This window comes from Arvicola amphibius, chromosome 12 (assembly GCF_903992535.2).
Source record: "Arvicola amphibius chromosome 12, mArvAmp1.2, whole genome shotgun sequence".
Lineage (NCBI taxonomy): Eukaryota > Metazoa > Chordata > Mammalia > Rodentia > Cricetidae > Arvicola > Arvicola amphibius.
In genome coordinates, this window is record NC_052058.2 from 32,313,078 (window position 1) to 32,333,224 (window position 20,147).

Here is a 20,147-nt window from a genome sequence, read left to right on the forward strand (position 1 = left end):
GGTGGTGGGGGTTATGTGGGTGTTTTCACTAAGTTGGGGATAAGACATGTTAAAGAAGTGGGCCTTTTCTAATAATAGTCAGAGGAGACCTTTGATCCGCTAATCACTCTGGGACCTAAGGCTGCTCAAAGAATGAGAGGAAGAGCATTGTAGATGATGGGTGGGGCTATGTGTTGGTGCTTGTGGCCAGCCGGGGTGATAGGATGGCTGTAACTGGAATCAAGAAAGAGCATAGTTAAGAGGTAGAGTCACATGGCCACCTAGAGGTCAGATTTTGGGTTCTGCTGGTCATAAGAAGGACCGGTTTTACTCTTTGTGAATATATTCCTGAGAACATACTATGGAAGGGGTTGATGGCATCTGAGTTGGTGTTACGAGGATGACATCATGGCGCTCTGTAATCTGTTGGAGCCGACAAGACTACACAGTGAATACACAGCTGACCGACCAATCGGCAGATCCACGGGAAGGGTATACGTCCACGTCCACGTGGAACAACCCGTTTTGCAGAGCTGCGGGAACACTTGCCTTTTGGAAAAGTCACTGTCATATCTGTGGAAATCTTGTGAAGCCGTGATTCTTCCCTTTGAAATGGGATTCGTTCCCAGAACACCTCAGCAGTGTAACCTCTGCAGGGGCAGTGGAGAGACCTTGCTTCATTCCCCCACACCAGAAGGCCTTAGAACGATAACATTCATTCTTTGTTCTAACAGTCAAATTTACATAGAGTCAATCCCACAAAATTACCTGCTAACAGACCACATAGAAATTTCTATAGAAGACAGGCACTGAGCAGGAAGGCAGCATGCCCCACCTTTGCTAATGAACAAATCTGGGCATCCTCAAAGAGATTGGGTGAGGAGAATGGGTGTATCCAGGATTCGGGGATATTTGAATGTCAGATACTTCCCCTTGAATGCTAGCTCTTTCCTGAGTTGGGTCACCTGTTATGGAGTACTGCTTTGTCAGGTTTTACCTGCCCCCCCCATCTCTCTCTCTCTCTCTCTCTCTCTCTCTCTCTCTCTCTCTCTCTCTCTCTCTCTCTCTCTCTCTCTCTCTCTCTCTCTCTCTCTCTCTCTCTCTCTCTGTGTGTGTGTGTGTGTGTGAGTGAGTGAGTGATTCTGGTATGCACATTATTATTGTCCTTGCCTATGGAATTTTCCAACTCTAGAGACCAGCCCTTACTCTTGCTCTCCTTCTTCTCCTTGCTACTTCTGCTTCTTTCCCTTACTCTCCTTCTTTTCCTTATTCTTCCCCATCCTCTTCTTATTCCTCCTCTCCTCCATGCTCCCTTTATTTCATTTTTTCCCCTTTGCATGAAAAATAAAGATGTAGAGGTAATGTACTTGAGTTAATTATTTACCCTTAGGTCCTCGCCTGCCATAGACATCCAGCTCTGAGCCCTGAGAGGGTACTGAGGCTGGTACTCAAGGCCTCCGATAGGAATCTTAATAAATGATTGCACCTTCTGCCCAGGGCCTTTAAGTTAAACACATATTAGATTTTTATATTGAAGAATCTCAGACATCTGCCACCAAAGCTACCTTCATCCCTTTTTCTTTCCTTCCCCCATATCTTATTTTATCTTCGTGTTCTCCCAAAGCCCTTAGACAGTGGGATGGGTCCACTGTGGTAGAGGCTTCCAGAGGACAAGCAGTTGATGACCAGTTAAACTTAGGACATGCTGAAGTACTTAGACAGCATCCACTTACATAAGCAATTGAGAAATGGGAGAAGGTTCTAGGCTGCACATAGCTAACAGCGAACTGGTAGAGTTTTGCAGTTCTGAGCAGAGGTTGGTTTGCTGAAAGAACACGTAGAGATCAAGAGGAGAAGCAGCTGTTCTCCTTAGCAGCATCAGAGGAGAGGGCAGAAGAAGAGGAACTAGCTGGGAAGACTGGAGAAGCTCAGGCAGACAGGCTGAAGGAGCTAGGAGGAGGCAGGGCTGGAGCTGGCAGAGTGGAGGGCAAGAAGCCCTGGTAAGAGCCTGCTGCACAGGGCAGCTCTGAAGTCAATTCTGATGCATTGGGGGCATTTTCAGTGCCATCGGTGACTTATACCAGGTGCGGGTGTGGATGGCACCTGGCTGTCTCATGTTTTCTCAGGATGTCCTCCCCTTTTCTGTAGAGAGCCTAGTGGGTAGGGGACTGTCCTGAGGAAGACAGGTAGGTGTTGAGATCCAGTGCCGAGGTTGAAGGATTGGTTCTGCACTGAACTGTCTTGTTCACTTAGATGAGGTGAGGTAGTTGCAAAAGTGGAGCCATTTTAGGGATGCGATCCAAACCCCTGTGGTATGGACCACTTCGAGTTTGGTTTTGTTGTTTTTTACTTGTCTGATTGTTTGTGTGCAGTTATTAAGACAAAGATTGCTGGTAGACAAATGGTTTAGGAAGCCCCAGGGCATTACAGCCATTTGGGCTTTTAGATGGTGCTGGACAGGGGAGGTACCTCTTAGGGCAGACACTGGCAGCTGCCGTGGGATTGGGGCCGCTGCTGGCACTGACTATAAAGCAGTCAGGTGGTGATGATGGTGCATGTGGGTAGCACAAGAGTAGTTAACAACATTCCACGGGAACAAGATGGGCTGTGAAGACAGTCAAGCCCTGAAGTGGAGGTGATAGACTTGGAGAGAAGGGACTGGGAGGCAGGGAATGGGCAATGTGATGGCATGGAATAATTAAACCCAGTGGGCTGGGAGGGTAGGGGCTGAGGCAGGGCCTGGTAAACTTGGTTCCAGGTGAGGTAAAGATTCCCACAAAGTCTGCCAAACAGAGTGTAGGTGAAAGGCCGGGGGGAAAGAGTCTCCTCACAGTGAGCCTAAACGAAGCATGGCTGTGCACCTGGGTCCTGAGGCTGCCTGTGAGGAGGAAGCCAGGCTGGAGGGACTGCTGGGTGGTGGACTAGAACCAGGGGATGGGTGGATATGGAGAAGGGAGACGTCTCTAGCTGGGAGATGTATCATTGTAGTTAAAAGTGTGCACATTCTACTATGTTTTAGGGACTCTTAGTGATAATTTAATGTCTTTTTAAAGCTATTGTTTTCTTTCCTCTCTTGCAGGTCTTATTTTGCCGTCTAACCAATGAGCAGCATACAGTCTACCAGAATTTCATTGATTCCAAAGAAGTTTACCGGATTCTCAATGGAGAGAATCAGGTCAGCCAAAGAGCAGACCCTGGAGAAATAAGTTGTTACCAAGGAGGGTGGGGCAGGAGAGTTGGCTGGTATTTAAGATGTGCCGGGCTTCGTGTACTTTCGTTCTCTCACCTGCCGTCTGTGTGTGTGTTGGGCAGGGAGAGGGTGGGCTGTGAAGTCAGCCACAGCTGGAGACAGGTGTGGTGTGAGGAGCGAGGTCACTGGTAAGAGGGTGGAGCCCTGAGCTAGGAATCTGGATCCCAGGTGGGTGTGTGACCATGAGTCCTGTCACATAAGGCTTTTAATCCGCTATGGGGTGATGTCCAGCACCACGCAGGGTTTTCTCAGAAATTATGACGAAATTACACTACCAGAGCATGGTTATGAAGATTTGTAAATTGTATCAGCTTCTCAGTGAGTCTCGTGTCCAATAAACACTGTAGAGCACTGCCATCTCAGAAAGCAGATGAAATTCCGGACCAGATTTCGCAGCTTCTAACTCTTACTGTCCCCCGTGGATGAGAGGAATTGGTTCGTTCTACTCTCAGCATTATGAAAGCATTCCCTAATATTGTCCAGAATTTGGAAGCTACTAGACAGTGTCTACTCAGAAAATCCCGTTATATAAATCACACAGATGTGGAGTTTGGCTTTCTAGAATACCTTGTCATCTCGGTGTGGTCCCCAAGCACTTGGCATGAGAATGTGATGCTGGGACTGCACAGTGGCAGGAGCATCATGGACCAGTTGAGTCATGAGTGCTGGAAGCCGGGCATCTGAATTTTATTTAGCTGGAACATGCTGCCACTGGGTCGGGTGTTTTCTGTGACCTTGTGAAGACACTTTGTGAGAATTTCACTGAATCTCTAGTCCTTCCAGGAGAGAGAGCTCATTACACCAGACAGCACGCTGCTCCTCTCCACTGTGGTCCAGTGGGAGGAGATTGCTGGGAATGGGCCCTGCAGGACTAGGACTCCCATGCGGAGTACAGGGGAAACCCGGGCCACTGGGGTATGGGAGATACTGAAGAAGACATTTGCACACATTTCTGAAGGGGCATTGTCAACATTCAGTACAAGTGTGCGTTCGTTCAGTGAGTGTATATGGTAGGTTTATAATAGATTAAAGCTGCAAATACACTACACCCTTACATAGTTTTGCTGACTTGACATGTAACTTTTCTAGGGCCAAGTAGACAAGTTCTTCTCGCTGTTTATCCAGGCAGAGCTGTTTCTGTGAGTGCTTTCAAAACAAGCCTTAGCAGTTCAATGCACTTGGGTATTGTGCCTTTCCCCAGCAGGTACATGCTTACATGCCATTAAATGCATGCGAGCCTTGCAACGATGGTCCTCACTCTGCCCCATTGTGGAACACCTGAGTGTGTTCCTAAGTCCACTGTCCTGCTTGCAGGCTTTGCAGTGGCCTCCTGTTATCCTTACACTCTGGCCTATACTTTCAGATTTCGTCAGTTTGTCCTATTAGTCACATCTCAGCAGTTTCTTTCTTTGTTTTTCGATCTTATGTGTATGGATATTTTGCCTGAATGTGTCTCTGCACTCGTTTGTGCCTGGTGCCTCTGGAGGCTAGAAGAGGGTGCCCAATCACCTGGAACTGGAGCGCTGTGGGTGCTGGGAATTGAACCTGTGTACTCTGGGAAAACAGCTAGTGCTCTTAAGTTCCAAGTCAGCTCTCAGCTTCACTTTCTTGTATTTATTTATGTATATGAAGGTTTTGCCTACATGTATGTTTGTTTACCACATACCACATGTATGCCTAGTACCCATGGAGATCACAAGAGGGCATCAGATCTTTTGGAACTGGAGTTGCAGATGGATGTGAACGACCATTTAGTCTGGAAACCGAATCTGAGTCCTCTGCGAGAGCAGAAAGAGTAGCAAGAGCTCTTAACTGCTGAGCTTCTCTCCAGCCCAAGCACTTTCTTATTCTTCCAAATGGGTGGTCCAATCACTCACATTTCCTCAACTGTCAGCTCTCCCTCATGTGCCTCTAGGTTGAGTGGTCTAGGCTGCCCTGTCCCATAGATAGACAAGGCAAGGCTTAAATTCTCTAGACTCATGTTTAAAAGAAAAACAAGTAAAATGAAGATCATGTATTTTGTTTCATTTTTACCCATTTATTTATTTGTTTGTTTGTTTAGGTTTTTCAAGACAGGATTTCTCTGTGTAACAGCCCTACCTGTCCTGGAACTAACTCTTGTAGACCAGGCTGGCCTTGAACTCACAGAGATCCGCCTGCCTCTGCCTCCCAAATGTTAGGATTAAAGGCATGCTTCACCACCACCTGACCCTCAAAATATTTTAATATGTAATGAAGATTGAAAATGATTGTGAGCAGCAGAGAGGTAGGCATATCTCTGTGGGTTTGAAGCCATCCTCACCTACTTGGTGAGGTCCAGGTAGCTGGGAGTCTATTTGACTTGTGCAGTGCACCCCAAGTTAGACTGCCCACGTTTGTGCCCAGTAGCTGCATGTATCTAGTGGTTAGTGGATGCTGTATTGCATAGCACAAGACAAGAGGAAGAGCGGGGATTTAAAGATTACTCTTTAGAAGAGCTTTGACAAGATCTCCTATTGTTAGTATAACTGTTGTTTAGTTGAATCTACCATACTCCAAAAAATTGGCTTAATTTATGATTCTACCTTTTTACTTAAACTTTCAAACTAGTCACAGCCTGAATGCATTAGAGAAACTGAACCTCCCTCCCCCCATCCACAACAGGGTTGCGGTGTGTAGCCCTGGCTGCCTGAATCATTCTTACATGGTAGGGGTGCAGCTTGAGGGCTGGGTGAACAAACCCCAGCCTCTGGACCAACCCTGTATTTGCCATGCATATCTCCTTTCTGATGTCGTGCTGGTAAAGGGAACGTCAGCCTCTGGCTCACACACTGAACCACAGGACTTTAAGGGTGCTTAGGTATGTAAGATTGGGAGACATTTGGTAAATCACAGATGGCATGATGTTTCTGGCCAGTGTTTTTAAGGTAAGTTGGGTTTTTTTTTTTTTAATCAGCTGTACAGTGCTATGAACTAAATACCCTTTTTTCTAGTGAGGGAAATTGACTCTGACCTCTGTGGGCATGTTCAGTCCACTGAAATTGTTTTCTTCTAGAGAAATTGTCCAGTCAGGGTAAGAACAAGGCTGAAAGTTAATTTCTTCCAGCTTATGGTAGTCAGCTTTCTGTCACTAGGACACAATGCTGAGAAAATCGACTGAAGGGAAGGAAGGTTTGAGGGCTCATGGATTCAGGGTTTTAGCTATTTAGTCACTTGGCTGTTGTTTCTGGCCCTCGGTGGAGCTGAACATCATCGCAGGAAGCACACATGAAGGTCAGACTACTCACCTCATGGTGGCCGGGAGGTAGGGGTCTGAGAAAAGGAGCTGGGGACCAGGCGCACCTCCACAGGCACACTCCCTTCCGCTAGTTCCCGCCTCTCAATAGCCCATCAGATTATGAACCCATCAGTTGATGAGGTCAGAGCCTTCATTTCCAAAAAGCTCCATATCTAGACACTGTCACACTGGGGACCAAGCCTTCAATACAGGACATTCAAGATCCAGACTGTTTCTCATAATGCTGACATAAGAGAAGAAATCGACAAGCTGGTAAAAATGACTGTAATCCATGTAGCCTGTCTCTCTCCCTCCCTCCCTCCTCTCCTCTTGTGGACACAGGGTCATCTGAGCTCACGTGTGTTGTTGGTGTTTAAATCACAGATTTTCTCTGGACTTGTAGCTCTGAGGAAGATCTGCAACCACCCTGATCTCTTTTCGGGTGGTCCCAAGAATCTCAGTGGTCTTCCAGAAGATGAACTAGAAGAAGATCAATTTGGTTACTGGAAACGTTCTGGGAAAATGATCGTTGTTGAGTCTTTGCTGAAAATATGGCATAAGCAGGGCCAGCGAGTGCTGCTGTTTTCCCAGTCAAGACAGGTGAGCTCACGCTGCAGCCAGCAAACAGCTCGGCTCCTAGGACTGTGACCGCAAGTGATAAAATAGGAGAGATCTGCCACTCTGCTGAGGTGGCAGCCCATGGGTTACTTCTAGGACTGTGTGGGAGCTTGGCCATAGGAGTTGGCTTTTTTTAACAAGCCTCATAGCGGATTCTGGCATCCTAGTAAGGGTAGAAATGTTTACATCATAAGGAATTAGCAAATATTCTTTTCATAGCAGTATTCCCTCAAAACAAGAAACCCTTTCAATATGGGCCCACTGGGGAAGGCACACTGCTTACAAAGGAGAAGCACTCACTTGGAGCATATTTGATTTGAAGACTGTTTCCCTCATTCCCCAACAGATGCTACACATACTGGAAGTGTTCCTGAGAGCCCACAAGTATTCCTATCTCAAAATGGATGGGACCACTACCATAGCATCAAGACAGCCATTGATTACAAAATACAATGAGGTAACAAGGGATGTGACAGAGGAGGCAGGAGGGGCGGCAGTGTGTGGAGGAAAGTGTCTGCTCTCACAGCCTCTGAAAGGTCTTTGTGTCTGGCTAGCACGTGAAGGGGGACATTATCCTTTTGGATATTTTGTTTTGTTTTTTAATTTTCTTTGAGACAGGGTCTCACTTTGTAGTCCTGGCTGTCCTGGAACTTACTGTGTAGACCAGACAGTCCTTAAACTCACAGAGATGCACCTGCCTCTGCCTTCCAAGTGTTGGGTTTAAAGATGTGTGCCACCATGCCTGGCGACATTTTGCCTTTGACTGTGCACTTAGGGTTTGAGAAGCGGGCATACGAGATTAGAAATGAAATGCTGAGATCTGAGGCCCGGTGCAGCATGGCCAGTGGGCGTGTCTGCATGAGCTGCACTTGATAGAGTTGTTATAAACTGACAAGTAGGAAATCTGAGGTGAGGTTGAGTCACAGATTCTGTCTGCGATGTGAGGTTTGGGTGTGTTGGAAAGCAGCCGAGCCGGTGGTGTGGGGGAAGTGCCGAGCTGCAGCAGCTCTCAGCTGTGCCCACTCTGTTCTGGATCTTTCCTGCAGGATACGTCCATTTTCGTCTTCCTTTTGACCACACGGGTGGGTGGCATAGGAGTGAACTTGACCGGGGCCAACAGAGTCATCATCTACGACCCTGACTGGAACCCCAGCACCGACACACAGGTCTGTCTTCCGTGAGGAGAAGAGCCCTGCAGAAAGACAGCTTGTCATTAGCGCTTTTCTTCAGTAGCTCTAGTGTTTACCTGGCTGCAAGTACAGTCTTGGTTCTGGTCACATCTTGTTCTCTCACGTGAAGAACACGTAGTCAGTCATACAGACTGGGAGAGTCCTCTGCTGTTCATCCATTGCAAGCCATGGTATGGGAAGTGCTCACGAAAGCGGTCACTTCTTCAGTCAGTCCGTCTCGGTCTCCTTATCACCTGGCTGTTCATCCGCGTGCATAGGCTCAACTGCATGTTTCTTCTCAGTTGTGATAGGGGCTAGAACACCGTGGTCAGTTACTTTGTCTCTTACTGGTCCTTGCTCTGGAAGGGCCCTTGTTAATGGACCTCTCTGCCACAGGCCCGGGAGCGAGCGTGGAGGATAGGTCAGAAGAAACAGGTGACTGTCTACAGGCTCCTCACAGCCGGTACCATCGAGGAGAAGATCTACCACCGGTCAGTGCAAACAGCTGCGGAGCTCTCACCAAGAAGGGCTGCTGTTATTTCAAGTGTTGATTTAAAATATTCTTTCATTTTAGAAGAAAATTACTATAACTTAAGGGGTATCAATGACTATTTTTTGTTATTTTTTCTTTGCTATAAAATATATTTTGATCCATTACTCTGTTTTGTTTTGTTTTTGAGAACGAGTCTCACAATGTATTCTTGGCTTGTCTGCACCTCACTATATAGACCAGGCTGGCCTCAACTCAGATCCACTTGCCTCTGCCTCCTGAGTGCTAGGATTAAAGACATGGGCCACCACGGCCAGCCAACCATACTCTTTTTTAAAATTCTGAACCTGGTAATTATTGTACCTTAATCTAAATCAAGGACTCCTCATATGTAAATTTGATACCATTTTCTGAGGGGAACTTTCCAACTTACTATAGTGTGCCAACTGCTTTTAGCAAAACTGCCAGAAGTGAAGCCAGTACAGTCAGGTGACCTTTGGAGAGGCTGGCAGCATGTCCCTCCCTCTGATTTTCCTCTTGTAACTAGGCAGCTTGAGGCAGTGGTAACATTGTCAGCTTCCCCTGTGCCCCCCAGACTTCATTCTTGTCCCATATCCCAACACCTGCACCCATACTGGACTGTTCCAGAAGCATTGTGTGTCTTTAAGGGCTTATTGTAGGGCCTGAAGATGCTGTGATCTTGTGGAAAAAAGCTTTAACTGAAACACCAGTGGGTAGGAGGGGTGGTGTTGCTTTGAGGTAATTCCTGTGTGGAAGGACAAGAGTGTATTAACCTTTATAGGTTTCTACATGCATATATGCCCATGCACCATGTTCATGCAGTGCCTCCAGAGGCTAGAAGAGGGTATTACATTCCCTGAGACTGGAGGTTTTTTTATGGGTAGTTGTGAGCTGCCCAGTGGGTGCTAGAAATTGAACCCAGAGCCTCTGAAAGAGTAGCCAGTGCTCTGAGCCATTTCTCCAGCCCCATCTCTTGTGTTTTAAAACTAGAATTTTGAATTGAAGCTAAATATTGTTTCATACCAGTGTAATTTTATCTTTTTAGACAAATCTTCAAGCAATTTTTGACAAACAGAGTGCTAAAAGACCCAAAACAAAGGCGCTTCTTCAAATCCAATGATCTTTATGAACTGTTTACTCTGAGTAGTCCTGACGCATCCCAGAGCACTGAGACGAGTGCCATCTTTGCAGGTAACACATTAAGTCCTTTGATTTAACCAGTCGCGTAAGAATCTGCAGTGCAGCGTCAGCCGTGTTCTCCCTGTTACAGGAACCGGGTCCGATGTGCAGACACCCAAATGCCACTTTAAAAAAAAGACTCCACCAGCCACAGAAACAGGTCCCAAATGCAAGAAGGTCTCTGTTTCTGACAGATCTGCAAACGGTGCCATCCTGACTCAAGAAAAATCTAAGGCAATGGGGGCAGCAGAAAATGCAACTTGTAGAGAAAGTGGCCCTTTGAAGAGCGACTGTCACCCGAGTGGGAGCAGAACCAGCAGTGGTGCTGCAGTTGGAGAAAAGACAGGTGCAGGGTCCGAGCTGGAGCAGCTGTCAGCCATGAGTGGAGATGGGAAGTGTTCAGATTTTCCAACCGTGGACCAATCATCCGGGCCATCTGGTGAGGCGAGCACCAATGAGAAGCAGGGTCCTTCCTACAAAGGGGAATGCTGCCAGGTTCAGCCAGAACCTGTTTGCAGGAGTGAACGAATGGAAGGGCATTTTTGTAAGCACAGATCAAAAAGGAAACATGATGTTGCAAAAGAAGTGACCCCAGAGAAATGTCTGCAGTCCAAGCAAAAGAGCAAGCACGCCAAGCATTGTAGAGACGCCAAGTTTGAGGGAACTCGGATCCCACACCTAGTGAAGAAAAGGCGATACCACCAGCAGAACTCTGAGCAGGCGAGCGAGGCCGAGGAACGAAGCAGTGATGACTATGTTTTGGAAAAGCTTTTCAAAAAATCAGGTAATGGTTTTGATGAATCTCTCACCTGGGTGCTAGGAGCAGCGAATGTGGGAGTCATTCCTAGCACAGCAGTCTTTACTAATGGTACTGACTTTGATTTATCCTTCCTTCTGAAGACCTGAAAGAATTCAGAACTTTAAGAAACAATACTACTTAGCATATGACAGCAGTTCAGATACCACAAATAGACATGCGCTACCTGAATGTTAATAGGCATTTTCCTTACATAGTATATTTCTATGCTTTTCCAAGTACAGGAGGTTAGAGAAACAGATAATGGGAGAGAGGCGGGGAATGTGGCTGGGGGCAGGCAGAAAGGGGAGCTGATGGCCAAGATTAAAGAGAGAAAGCAGTAGAGAAATCAACAAACAGCTGCTGAAGACAGTGGGAATCGGCATGCCCTGCTCCCAGGTGTCTTGGTCTTTGTTCTTTGCACATTATGTTCAGAGTGATGGCCATAGTCACCAAAGACTGAGTCAAGACGCTCTGTTTGAGAAGGCAGGTAGGTTTCTGTTTCTGTACGCTGCAGAAAGCCTGTCCAAGAAATTCCAGGAAGAGCACACGGACTCTTCTGTAGCCTTTACCACTGTTACATTTCCAGCATTTGCTCTAACATTCACACGCATGTGTAAACACATCTGCAAACATACATGCATATATCTGTGGGTAAGAGCCGTGGACTTAGATCCAGTAAGGATGGCGTGATGTTTACCTCCCATGGTACCACAGTTAAATTATCATGTGTGAAGCTGTGGTACCAAGAAGGCACCAAAGGGTGGTGGTCTCTCTGAGGTGGGACACAAGTGAACCGAACGTGCACTTATTGCCTTGGGAGACATGAGAGGAGATGGAATCCTGGGCAGACTGAGCATCCAGGGAGACCCAGGTACTGGAGTTGATGCGAAAGAGAATGGTGAGAGAGAGAGCAGCACAGTCTGTAAGGAAGCTGTCTTGAACTGCAGAAAGGCCCACTCAAAGGGATTAGAGGAGGACGCATTTCTGTGCACATCCATAGCAGGGGACAATGCCTGTGCTTACCGCTAGCCTGTTAGATTACGGAAGAAAGTATAGTATTGTCTCGTAGTTAGCACTGTTTCAGCCTCACCTGAATTCCTACAGGACTGTACAGATAATAAATGCTGGACAAGATAAAATGTATGATGTTTTGCATCAAATTCAAAAGTTATTGGGCACAGAAATGAGCAGCAAAATGTGATTCACAATGAGGAAGTGAATTGGAATTGACACACTAGTGGTGAAATTAGCCCAGACGTTAAATAATTATAACTTCCATATATTCAAAAAGAGGCATGAAAGATGCACACATATATGGAAAATGAAGTTATATGAAAATGCAGTGTCTGATGTGAAGAATACCCGGTAGGAGACAAAGGCATATTAGACATAGAAGAAAAGAGTAGTGTGCTTGACGAGCGAGCAGGAGCTATGCGGGAAGGAACACAGTAAATTCCAGAAGCAGAAAGGCCGTGAGATGTCAGCAGTTCTGACCAAGAAGAGAGAGGAGGAGAATATATCAATCTGAAGAAATACTGGAAAAGAATATTCCAAATTAGATGAAAGCTTATACCCACACATTGAAGAAACTTAATAAAACCCAAGCCCAGAAATGGAAGAAAAACATACCAAGGCATAATAATAAAGCAGCCGGAGCAGACGGCAAGGAGAAGCGGTGAGGGTGAAATTCCCTAAGCAGGGAAGGGTTTAGAAGAAGCAAAGATGAGTGAATCACCTCAGAGGATGAAGGACAGAGTCCACATGATCTCTGCAGTGGGGTAGGAGAGTTGGGTCCCATGTCCCCATGGGCCATGTAGAGGACTTTGCAGGTCGTGATGTCATTGCCATGACTGGTAGTAGCTCCACGCTGTATCCATGTCAGAACATTATATAGTTCAGTAAATCCATGAAGCAAATGAAGGAGCTGACTGCTCTGTCTTGTTTTCATCAGCATTGTAGAGCCTTTCCGTGTGCTAAACTCCCTTCTTCCAGAGTGAGAGAATTCCTGGCCCTCATTGTCACCATGATAACGTATTTGTACAATCATACCATGCACGGAATTAGAATATATAGCCCATACCACCACCACCACACACACAAAAAGAAAAACATGCTAGCAAAAAAATATACCTTTTTATCTCTATAAAGTTTCTAGTCCAAGCACTACTCAAACGTTTGTCTTCCTCCCTCACAGCGCAGCTAGATTGGCCTACTTGTTTCTGCTTCACTGTCTCCCTCAGCTTCCTGACGTTTTCACATTTTACTTCATGAGTCTGTAACACTGCATGTTTATAAAAGTTGAGACTTACCAGCTACTCCCTCCCTCGTTTATCCCATGAACTCATGGCATTTCCTTCTTATTTCTCTTTGTCAGTGTTTTTCTTGCTCTGACACAAAAGGCTGACACTGTGTGTTCTCCTGATAGTCCTTCCTGTTAGTTCATAGAGACCCTCTCCCTTTCTGTGGCTGTTCCATGGACATACCATAATTTCCTCACACAGACTGCCGGCTAAGCTTTTGTCAGTCATAGGGCTGCAATGAACAGCCTGTGTTCATGTGCTGTTCTGCTGGTAGACACACAGCTTCTTGAAAATTCCTAGAAGTGAGGTCGCTACATCAGAAGATAAGCGGCCCACTTCCTGCAGAAAGAGGATTTATATTAGCATTTGTTCTTAGCAGTCTTGTCTCTGTAGCCATGTCAGGACTGTGTGTTACATCTTTATTTTTTTGCCAGTATAAATATGTGAAGGCACGTGCTGTTAATCCCAGCACTTGAGAGACTAGCAGACTCTTGAGTTCCAGGCTAGAGAGAGCTGCAGAGAGACTCTGTCTCAGGTTGTTTGGTAGTAGGTAGATGGTAGATAGATACATAGATACATAGATGGAAGTTTTCCATGTCTGATGGGCAGTGCTGGAAGTGCTGCTTCCATCTGGCAGCCGCAGCAGCCTGAGTACTTTCTTTAAACTTTTAGGGACCTTGACACAGATTAAGCTAAGATTGGTGGCTTCAATGTGCAGAAGAGTTGGAGTTCTAGCCAGTACAAAGGAGAGTTGGGGCTTGCGAAAGCTATTTTAATCTAGGTGTGAGCAGGAGGAGTATGAGGAAGGCAGTTGCTCAAAGCAAGGTCCTGGAGAGCACGAATGCGGACTTTGGCCACAGCCGTCTGTTTCCTCTGAAAGGATAGTGATGTGTAGGATTCAGATAGGGCTGGAGTTCACTGTCTCCAGAGGGTTGTTAGGAAACCCAGTGAGACCACCCGGCGGTTGCTGAGGGCAGCTGTCAGATTACAGTTGTTGACTAGGAAGGTTAGGATGTCTTCCTGTAAGCAAAGGCAACGATTTTGTTTGAGATGCTCCGGGAGAGGAATGAGGCGCCAGCTAAGAGGTCTTAAACATCAGGCCTGGAGACGGGGGTCCCTGTTGTTTGTCACAAAGTAGACATGCGCGAAGGAACATTCATTGTGTCAACAGCCTTTAAGGCACATGTGGATTGTCTGGGCCTCTTCCCTCTCAGCAGGAGAGAGGCCAGGCCACAGTCAAATCAGAGTGGGGAGACTCCCTTCTCTTCTCTGTTCCCGTAAGTTCTCTTTCCTTCCATCCTGACTGTAAGTAACATCTCATTTTACTTTAGTTTTCATTTATTTTATTAGTGAAATTGGATAAAAGTTCTTATGTAATTGTTTTATGTTCATTGTTATTGTATATGGAGTTTCCCCACCATTATCTTCTTTAGCTACTTTTTAATTGGAAGGTTATAGGTTTCTTTTATACCTCATTCCTTCCTGAGTGGTGGTACTGTTCTGATTTCATCATTGATTATCTAGAGTCCTCTAGGTTTGTATCCATTAAAACCTTCAAAAAAGAGAGGGACTGGGATTGTGTATTGATCAGTGGCAGAACACTGGCTAACATGCATAAAACCTGGGGTCCCACCGGTAGTCTACAAAGAAAGAGAAGGGAGTGAGGGAGGGGGAAGAAAGAAAATGAAGTTGGGGGGGCATAGGGTGGGGAAAGAACTTAAAAAGGGAAATTTGTACTTTTTTTCACTTTCTGTCACATCTTTGATTTTGTTACTATTAGTTTACTGGCCAACAAGGCTAGGAGAATGTTCCTTAGGTGTCAGAAGTGCTAGACGCCATCACTGCCGTAGAAATGACCATAACATCTGCTCATTAAGTAAGATTCTGGAGTTAGGGGAAGGCACGTGTGTATCGGAAGCCCCCGATTTGGGGAATGGCTTTACAGGCATAGGTCATGAAGTTTGTCAAAGGCATCTTCACTGTAGATACATCTGTGGATGGCACTGAAAAGAGCATTGTAAAGCTTATTAGATAGTGGAGCTCTTAACAGTAACCAACCGTGAATTCCCATGACTCTTACTGAGAGCTATAATTTTACTTTATTTTTTGCTATTGGTTCTTGTGTTTTCGTGTTATACTTAGTATTTTCTCACTGATGTTCATAATAATTTTGGTCTATAGCTTTATTGTCAGTAACTTTGGTTTTTTCTATATACAGTTCTTGTCTGTTTTCCTGGAAAATTACTTAGTTTGTGTGGTTTTCAAATTGGCAGTATACATAATGTGCCTATAATGAGTCTTAAGATTTGCCTTTTTGCACAGATAGCTTCTCTTTTGCCTTTATTCCATACATTTCTCTTTCTCTTAATCTAAGTGGGTTGTCCATTTTGCTGCTTTTTTTCTCGTAATCCAGGATTATTGTTTATTAACAGATAAATAGATCCAGAGTTGGCCTATTCTCCACTTCATTATTTTATGGTTTTCTTCTAGTGTTTTTATTTTTATTTTATTTTGGTGAAAGGTTTGGGTATAATTATTTTCTTGTATTTATGTCTAGTTAGAAATTTATTTTATTTTTATCCTCACTTAATTTTAACTTAATTTTATTATTGATTATTTATTTTTGAGAGAGTATCACTGTGTAGCTCATGTTGGCCTTGGGTTTCTGATCTTTCTACTGTAGCCTCTCGGGCTGGGATTGTAGGCTTGCATCGCCTTGCATTGCTGTTTCATTTCCCTGATGCAGACACTCAGGGCAATGAACCTTCCACTGGTTATTCTAGTAAGTGTATTTTGATGATTCTGATATGTAGCATTCTCATTGAATGTTAATTTTTTTGAAATTCTATATTTCCCTCCACTGAAGAGTTTCATATTTTAATCTTCTTACAGTACAGGTAGGAAGAGATTAAATGTTAAAATTATGATTAAAAGCATTTGTTTCAGGTATTTTAAAACAAGGATAATTTATAACTGTCCCTTGTAGGCTAGTGATGAGCGTGGACAGAAAGCAGTTGCGAAGCTCCCAAGTCATAATTGCTGCCCGGAAAGTCGCAGCCAAAAGTGTTGTGATGTTTTCTCTCTGGTGACACTAGTACCGAGTCCTCACTGTCGTTCTCTCTGACTCTGGTTAGTGGGAGTGCACAGCGTTGTGAAGCATGATGCCATCATGGATGGGGCCAACCCGGATTATGTGCTGGTAGAGGCTGAAGCCAGCCGAGTGGCTCAGGACGCCTTGAAAGCTCTGAAGTTTTCTCGGCAGCAATGCCTGGGCGCAGCATCTGGTGTTCCCACCTGGACTGGCCACAGGGGTGTTTCTGGTGCACCAGCAGGAATGAAGTAAGAGACCATCCCGACATGCTCGCAAGGAGCAGTGGTTGAGGCTAGCTGCACAGCCAAGGCAGACAGGCTTGTCTCGGTGGGACAAGAAGTTCCCTCGGGGAGGATCGTATGGGTCAGACTCGAGTGACGTGGGAAGGTGCTGTTGTCTTTCTTCCCTTTCATTTCCTGCTTTCTGAGACAATTTTTCAGGGGAAGAAACGATCAGTCTTGCTTGAGAGATGATGTTTACATTAGTGAAAAATATAAATAATGACTGTTAGTAAGATAATTAGCCAGTTTATAGCCATCAGTAATTATTATGCTGATTATAATATTAGCATATTATTATGTAGTTATTAGCCAAGATGCTTTCTCATGTCCAGTGTTGAGTGAGGATGCTGAGTTATCTCAGTCTGAGAGGAAGTGCTCACGCCCTCAAGAGTTGAGTGTAGAAGTCAAGCGGGTAGAGCAGGGGTGTGGGGATTGGAAGGCAGCAGCTTTCCTGGGAAATAGTTGGGGAAAGTCCACCGCCTCCTCTCTTGCAGCACCTCACCTTCTGTCTGCCTGACTCTCTTCTTTGTTTAGGAACAGGTTCGGTAAGAAGAGGAACTCCATCCTCCCTGTGCAGCGTCCTTCATCACAAACAGAAAAGTGTCAGGTAACAGGGTAGCCTAGCTGCCTGTTTGAGATTTACTTGGATGGCCAGGAAAGTGTCATTTAGATGTTGAAGAAAATGGTTGTAACTGCCATAGTGACAGCTGATATGGTAGGCTCTGGGTTGTAACGTACTCACATTGGAATCGAAGGACCAGCTAACGTCCTAGAACACAAAATTTCGCAGACCCTCTGTTCGGTGCTTAGAGTTAATATGCACCTATCTGGAGGGGGCATGTCAACCCTCGAGGCTCCATGTCTAGACCAATGGCCAGAGAACCTTCTTGAATGTTGGGCAGAGTACCTGCCCTTCACCACACTTCAGTGATGGCAGAACTGGGCAAACACCAGTCTTTCTGTGGAAGGCTGTGAAAACTCCCCGGCTAAGACTCTATTGTTAGACCCATGTGAACTCCTCAGGAGCAGAGGCCCTTTCCAGTCTCCTGCGGTCCATGCTTTCAGCAGCAGGAGCGTGAGGCACTTCCCGGGTCGGATCTGTGGTGTTTTAAGGACCCGTGAGAGGGCGGGAGAGAGTGACAGCTGCCCCTTGACCCGTGGTGTGGGAGAAAGAAGCTCCCCTAGACCTCTAGAAGATCTGCCACGGCACTGGGCCTGCAAGGCGGGGCCTCCCCCAGCTCCTCAGCCCCGATGCTCTGCCACCCAGGAGATGACTGCATTCCTCTTCCTTCCTGCTCGCGTCTGCAGGAAATGCCTTTTACCAATGGGAAGGTTCATGTGCACATCCTGTACCTTGGGGTTCCAGCCTTTCTCCCACCTCGCACCACATGGAGTTTGGGTTATGCTGTGGGTCCTCATAGCCTTTGGGGAAATAGGTTGGGGAATATGCTGGAAGTTCAGTTTATTAATGTGTAGTCTTCTTTCTCTAGAACAATGTGAAAAAGGAGGGGAAAGCTTCTGCCCCTGAGCACTTCAGTGGCAGAGAAGATGGAACTTTTTTGTCTGGAGCCCCCAGTTCCTCCTCACTCCTGGCCAGAATGCGAGCGAGAAACCACCTCATTCTGCCGGAGCGCTTGGAGAGCGACAGCGGGCACCTCACCGAGGCTGCTGCCTTGCCTCCCTCCAGCACGGAACATGATGACCTTCTAGTGGAGATGAGGAACTTCATTGCTTTCCAGGCCCAGGTGGATGGCCAGGCCAGCACTCAGGAGATCTTAAAGGAGTTCGAATCCAAGCTGTCTGCGGCACAGTCCTGTGTCTTCCGAGAACTACTGCGAAATCTCTGCAATTTCCACAGAACTCCTGGTGGTGAAGGGATTTGGAAACTGAAGCCAGAATACTGCTGAACAGCAATGCTTCCTAGACCTTTTCAAATGGAAATCTCGGCTCACCAATCCTGTGATTAGTGATGGTGGGTGTGTGCGTGTGTGTGTGCATGTGTGTGTGTGTGCGCGCGCGTGTATAAGGGCATGGCTGCAGAAAGTGTTTACTGTGTTATCTACCTCAAGACTAAAACTTGAAGAAGAAAATACTCGGAGAGCTTTTTGTTTTGTTTTGTTTTGTTTTGGTGGCACAATGAATTATGTTATAAAACCAGGGACCTAACAGTTGCTTATTGGAGCAAATGTGTTTCTTAATCCAAAAGATGCTGTCAGGGAGCACACTCTACTTGAGGATAGAAACCTCAGTTCTTACTGGTGCTGGGACATGTCTTTTGTTTATCCCACCCTAGCCCATCAGTCACTTTGTCTGTATCTGGTCACTTCAGTACCTTGATAGAGAACTGTAAATGTTTCTCTCCCACTGGCCACATACAGAAAGGTACTTGTTATCTGTCAGGTCATTAACTACTTATAAATAATTCTCTACAGCACTGTTAACTTAGCAGTTCACTTTTTGTTGTTTGTTTTAAATGGTGCTAGAGACAGACTCTGGTGCCTTGTGCGTGCTAAGTCTGTGCTTTACCGCCAGGTTCCACCCAGTTCCATATACATACACACACACACATATACATACACACATAAATATGTCAAAGAAGGAAGAGTCTATTAGTTTCTATTCTGTTTTATTATCTAAAGATAATATTTATTTAACTAGGTCAGTAAGTTCTAAACGTTTGTAGGCCTGTTTGTTTCTGGGGGGCTCTTTGTTTATTTTTTTCTTCTAGTCATTAGCCTGCAGGGAAATGATGATGCCCTTGTCCTTGGGCCGAAGCACTGACCTGATTCATCAGTGGGAAGCATTAGTGCATTATGCCTGTAATGTCTGAGATTATAGCAAGCTAGAGAAGGTACAGACATCCCTTTAATTAAAAATAGCCGGTGAAAGTTTTTTACTGTGCAGTAAGATAAGGAGGCCATGTTCCAGCTCTGCCGCTGCCCTGCTCAACCTAGGTAGGTTGAGTTCCAGGGCTCTGCTCTGTAAACATGGCCATCCAGCCAACCTGGGAGAAACATAGAGACTAGCTCTGAGATCGAATAGTTTTTTTAATAATATACAGCACCTTTATACATTGAGCTGCAGTCTGAATTTTTGATTGTTAAATACTTTGTGCAGTGTAAATAGATTAAATGTATTAAACATGTTATATAATTACAAATAAAGGATTTTTAAAGATAATAGCTTGTTACTGTATTGGTGCTGTAAAGTCTTTAAACAATCTCGGCCTTCCCACCTCACACCAGTCTAGCTGTTACTCCAGAGACTGTGCAGTTGCCTGGGCTTTTCTGTGACTGCTGGCATGGGCTGCTCCTTCCAGTGTCATCTCTGAGTTTTACCTGGACACATGACTGTCCAGCTAATAATTGCTTCTCAGCCCCCCTGGCAGGTAACTGTGTCATGTGACAGTTGTAGGCGGTGAGATGGAAAACTTCAGTTTAACTTAGAGTCATGGTGTGCATTCCCCCCAAAGCTCCCTGTTTTGTGGCCTGGATGTTTGAGAGCCTCAGAGGATTCCTATGTCCCAAGAGAGGGTGTGTGTTGAGGTTTTAGTAGTTGGTTTACCAGCCAGGGATGTCTGCCTTTGACCTGTTACTTAAGAGTGAAATAAATGAACTTGTTTAACTGTTTTAGAAATGGTTTTAACACCTCGTCTGTTTAATATATGCCACATATTAATGGAATAAGATGTTCCTGTTATATCTAACTCTCAAA

The 20,147-nt window shown here is 45.5% G+C and overlaps 1 protein-coding gene across 6 annotated transcripts in view; it reads left to right on the top strand.

The window, feature by feature from the left end:
- Positions 1–19,613, top strand: part of Ercc6 (ERCC excision repair 6, chromatin remodeling factor) — a 74,727-nt gene extending 55,114 nt beyond the window's left edge. For all 6 annotated transcript variants that reach the window (XM_038348831.1, XM_038348832.1, XM_038348835.1 and 3 more), the window contains 10 exons: positions 3,059–3,154; positions 6,870–7,085; positions 7,450–7,560; positions 8,150–8,269; positions 8,669–8,763; positions 9,829–9,974; positions 10,054–10,746; positions 16,196–16,400; positions 16,968–17,040; positions 17,924–19,613. In XM_038348831.1, coding sequence (XP_038204759.1) covers positions 3,059–3,154; positions 6,870–7,085; positions 7,450–7,560; positions 8,150–8,269; positions 8,669–8,763; positions 9,829–9,974; positions 10,054–10,746; positions 16,196–16,400; positions 16,968–17,040; positions 17,924–18,340 — 2,172 coding nt within the window. In that variant the 3' untranslated portion in view covers positions 18,341–19,613. The remainder of the gene's footprint in view (positions 1–3,058; positions 3,155–6,869; positions 7,086–7,449; positions 7,561–8,149; positions 8,270–8,668; positions 8,764–9,828; positions 9,975–10,053; positions 10,747–16,195; positions 16,401–16,967; positions 17,041–17,923) is intronic.
- The last annotated feature ends 534 nt before the right edge of the window (positions 19,614–20,147 follow it).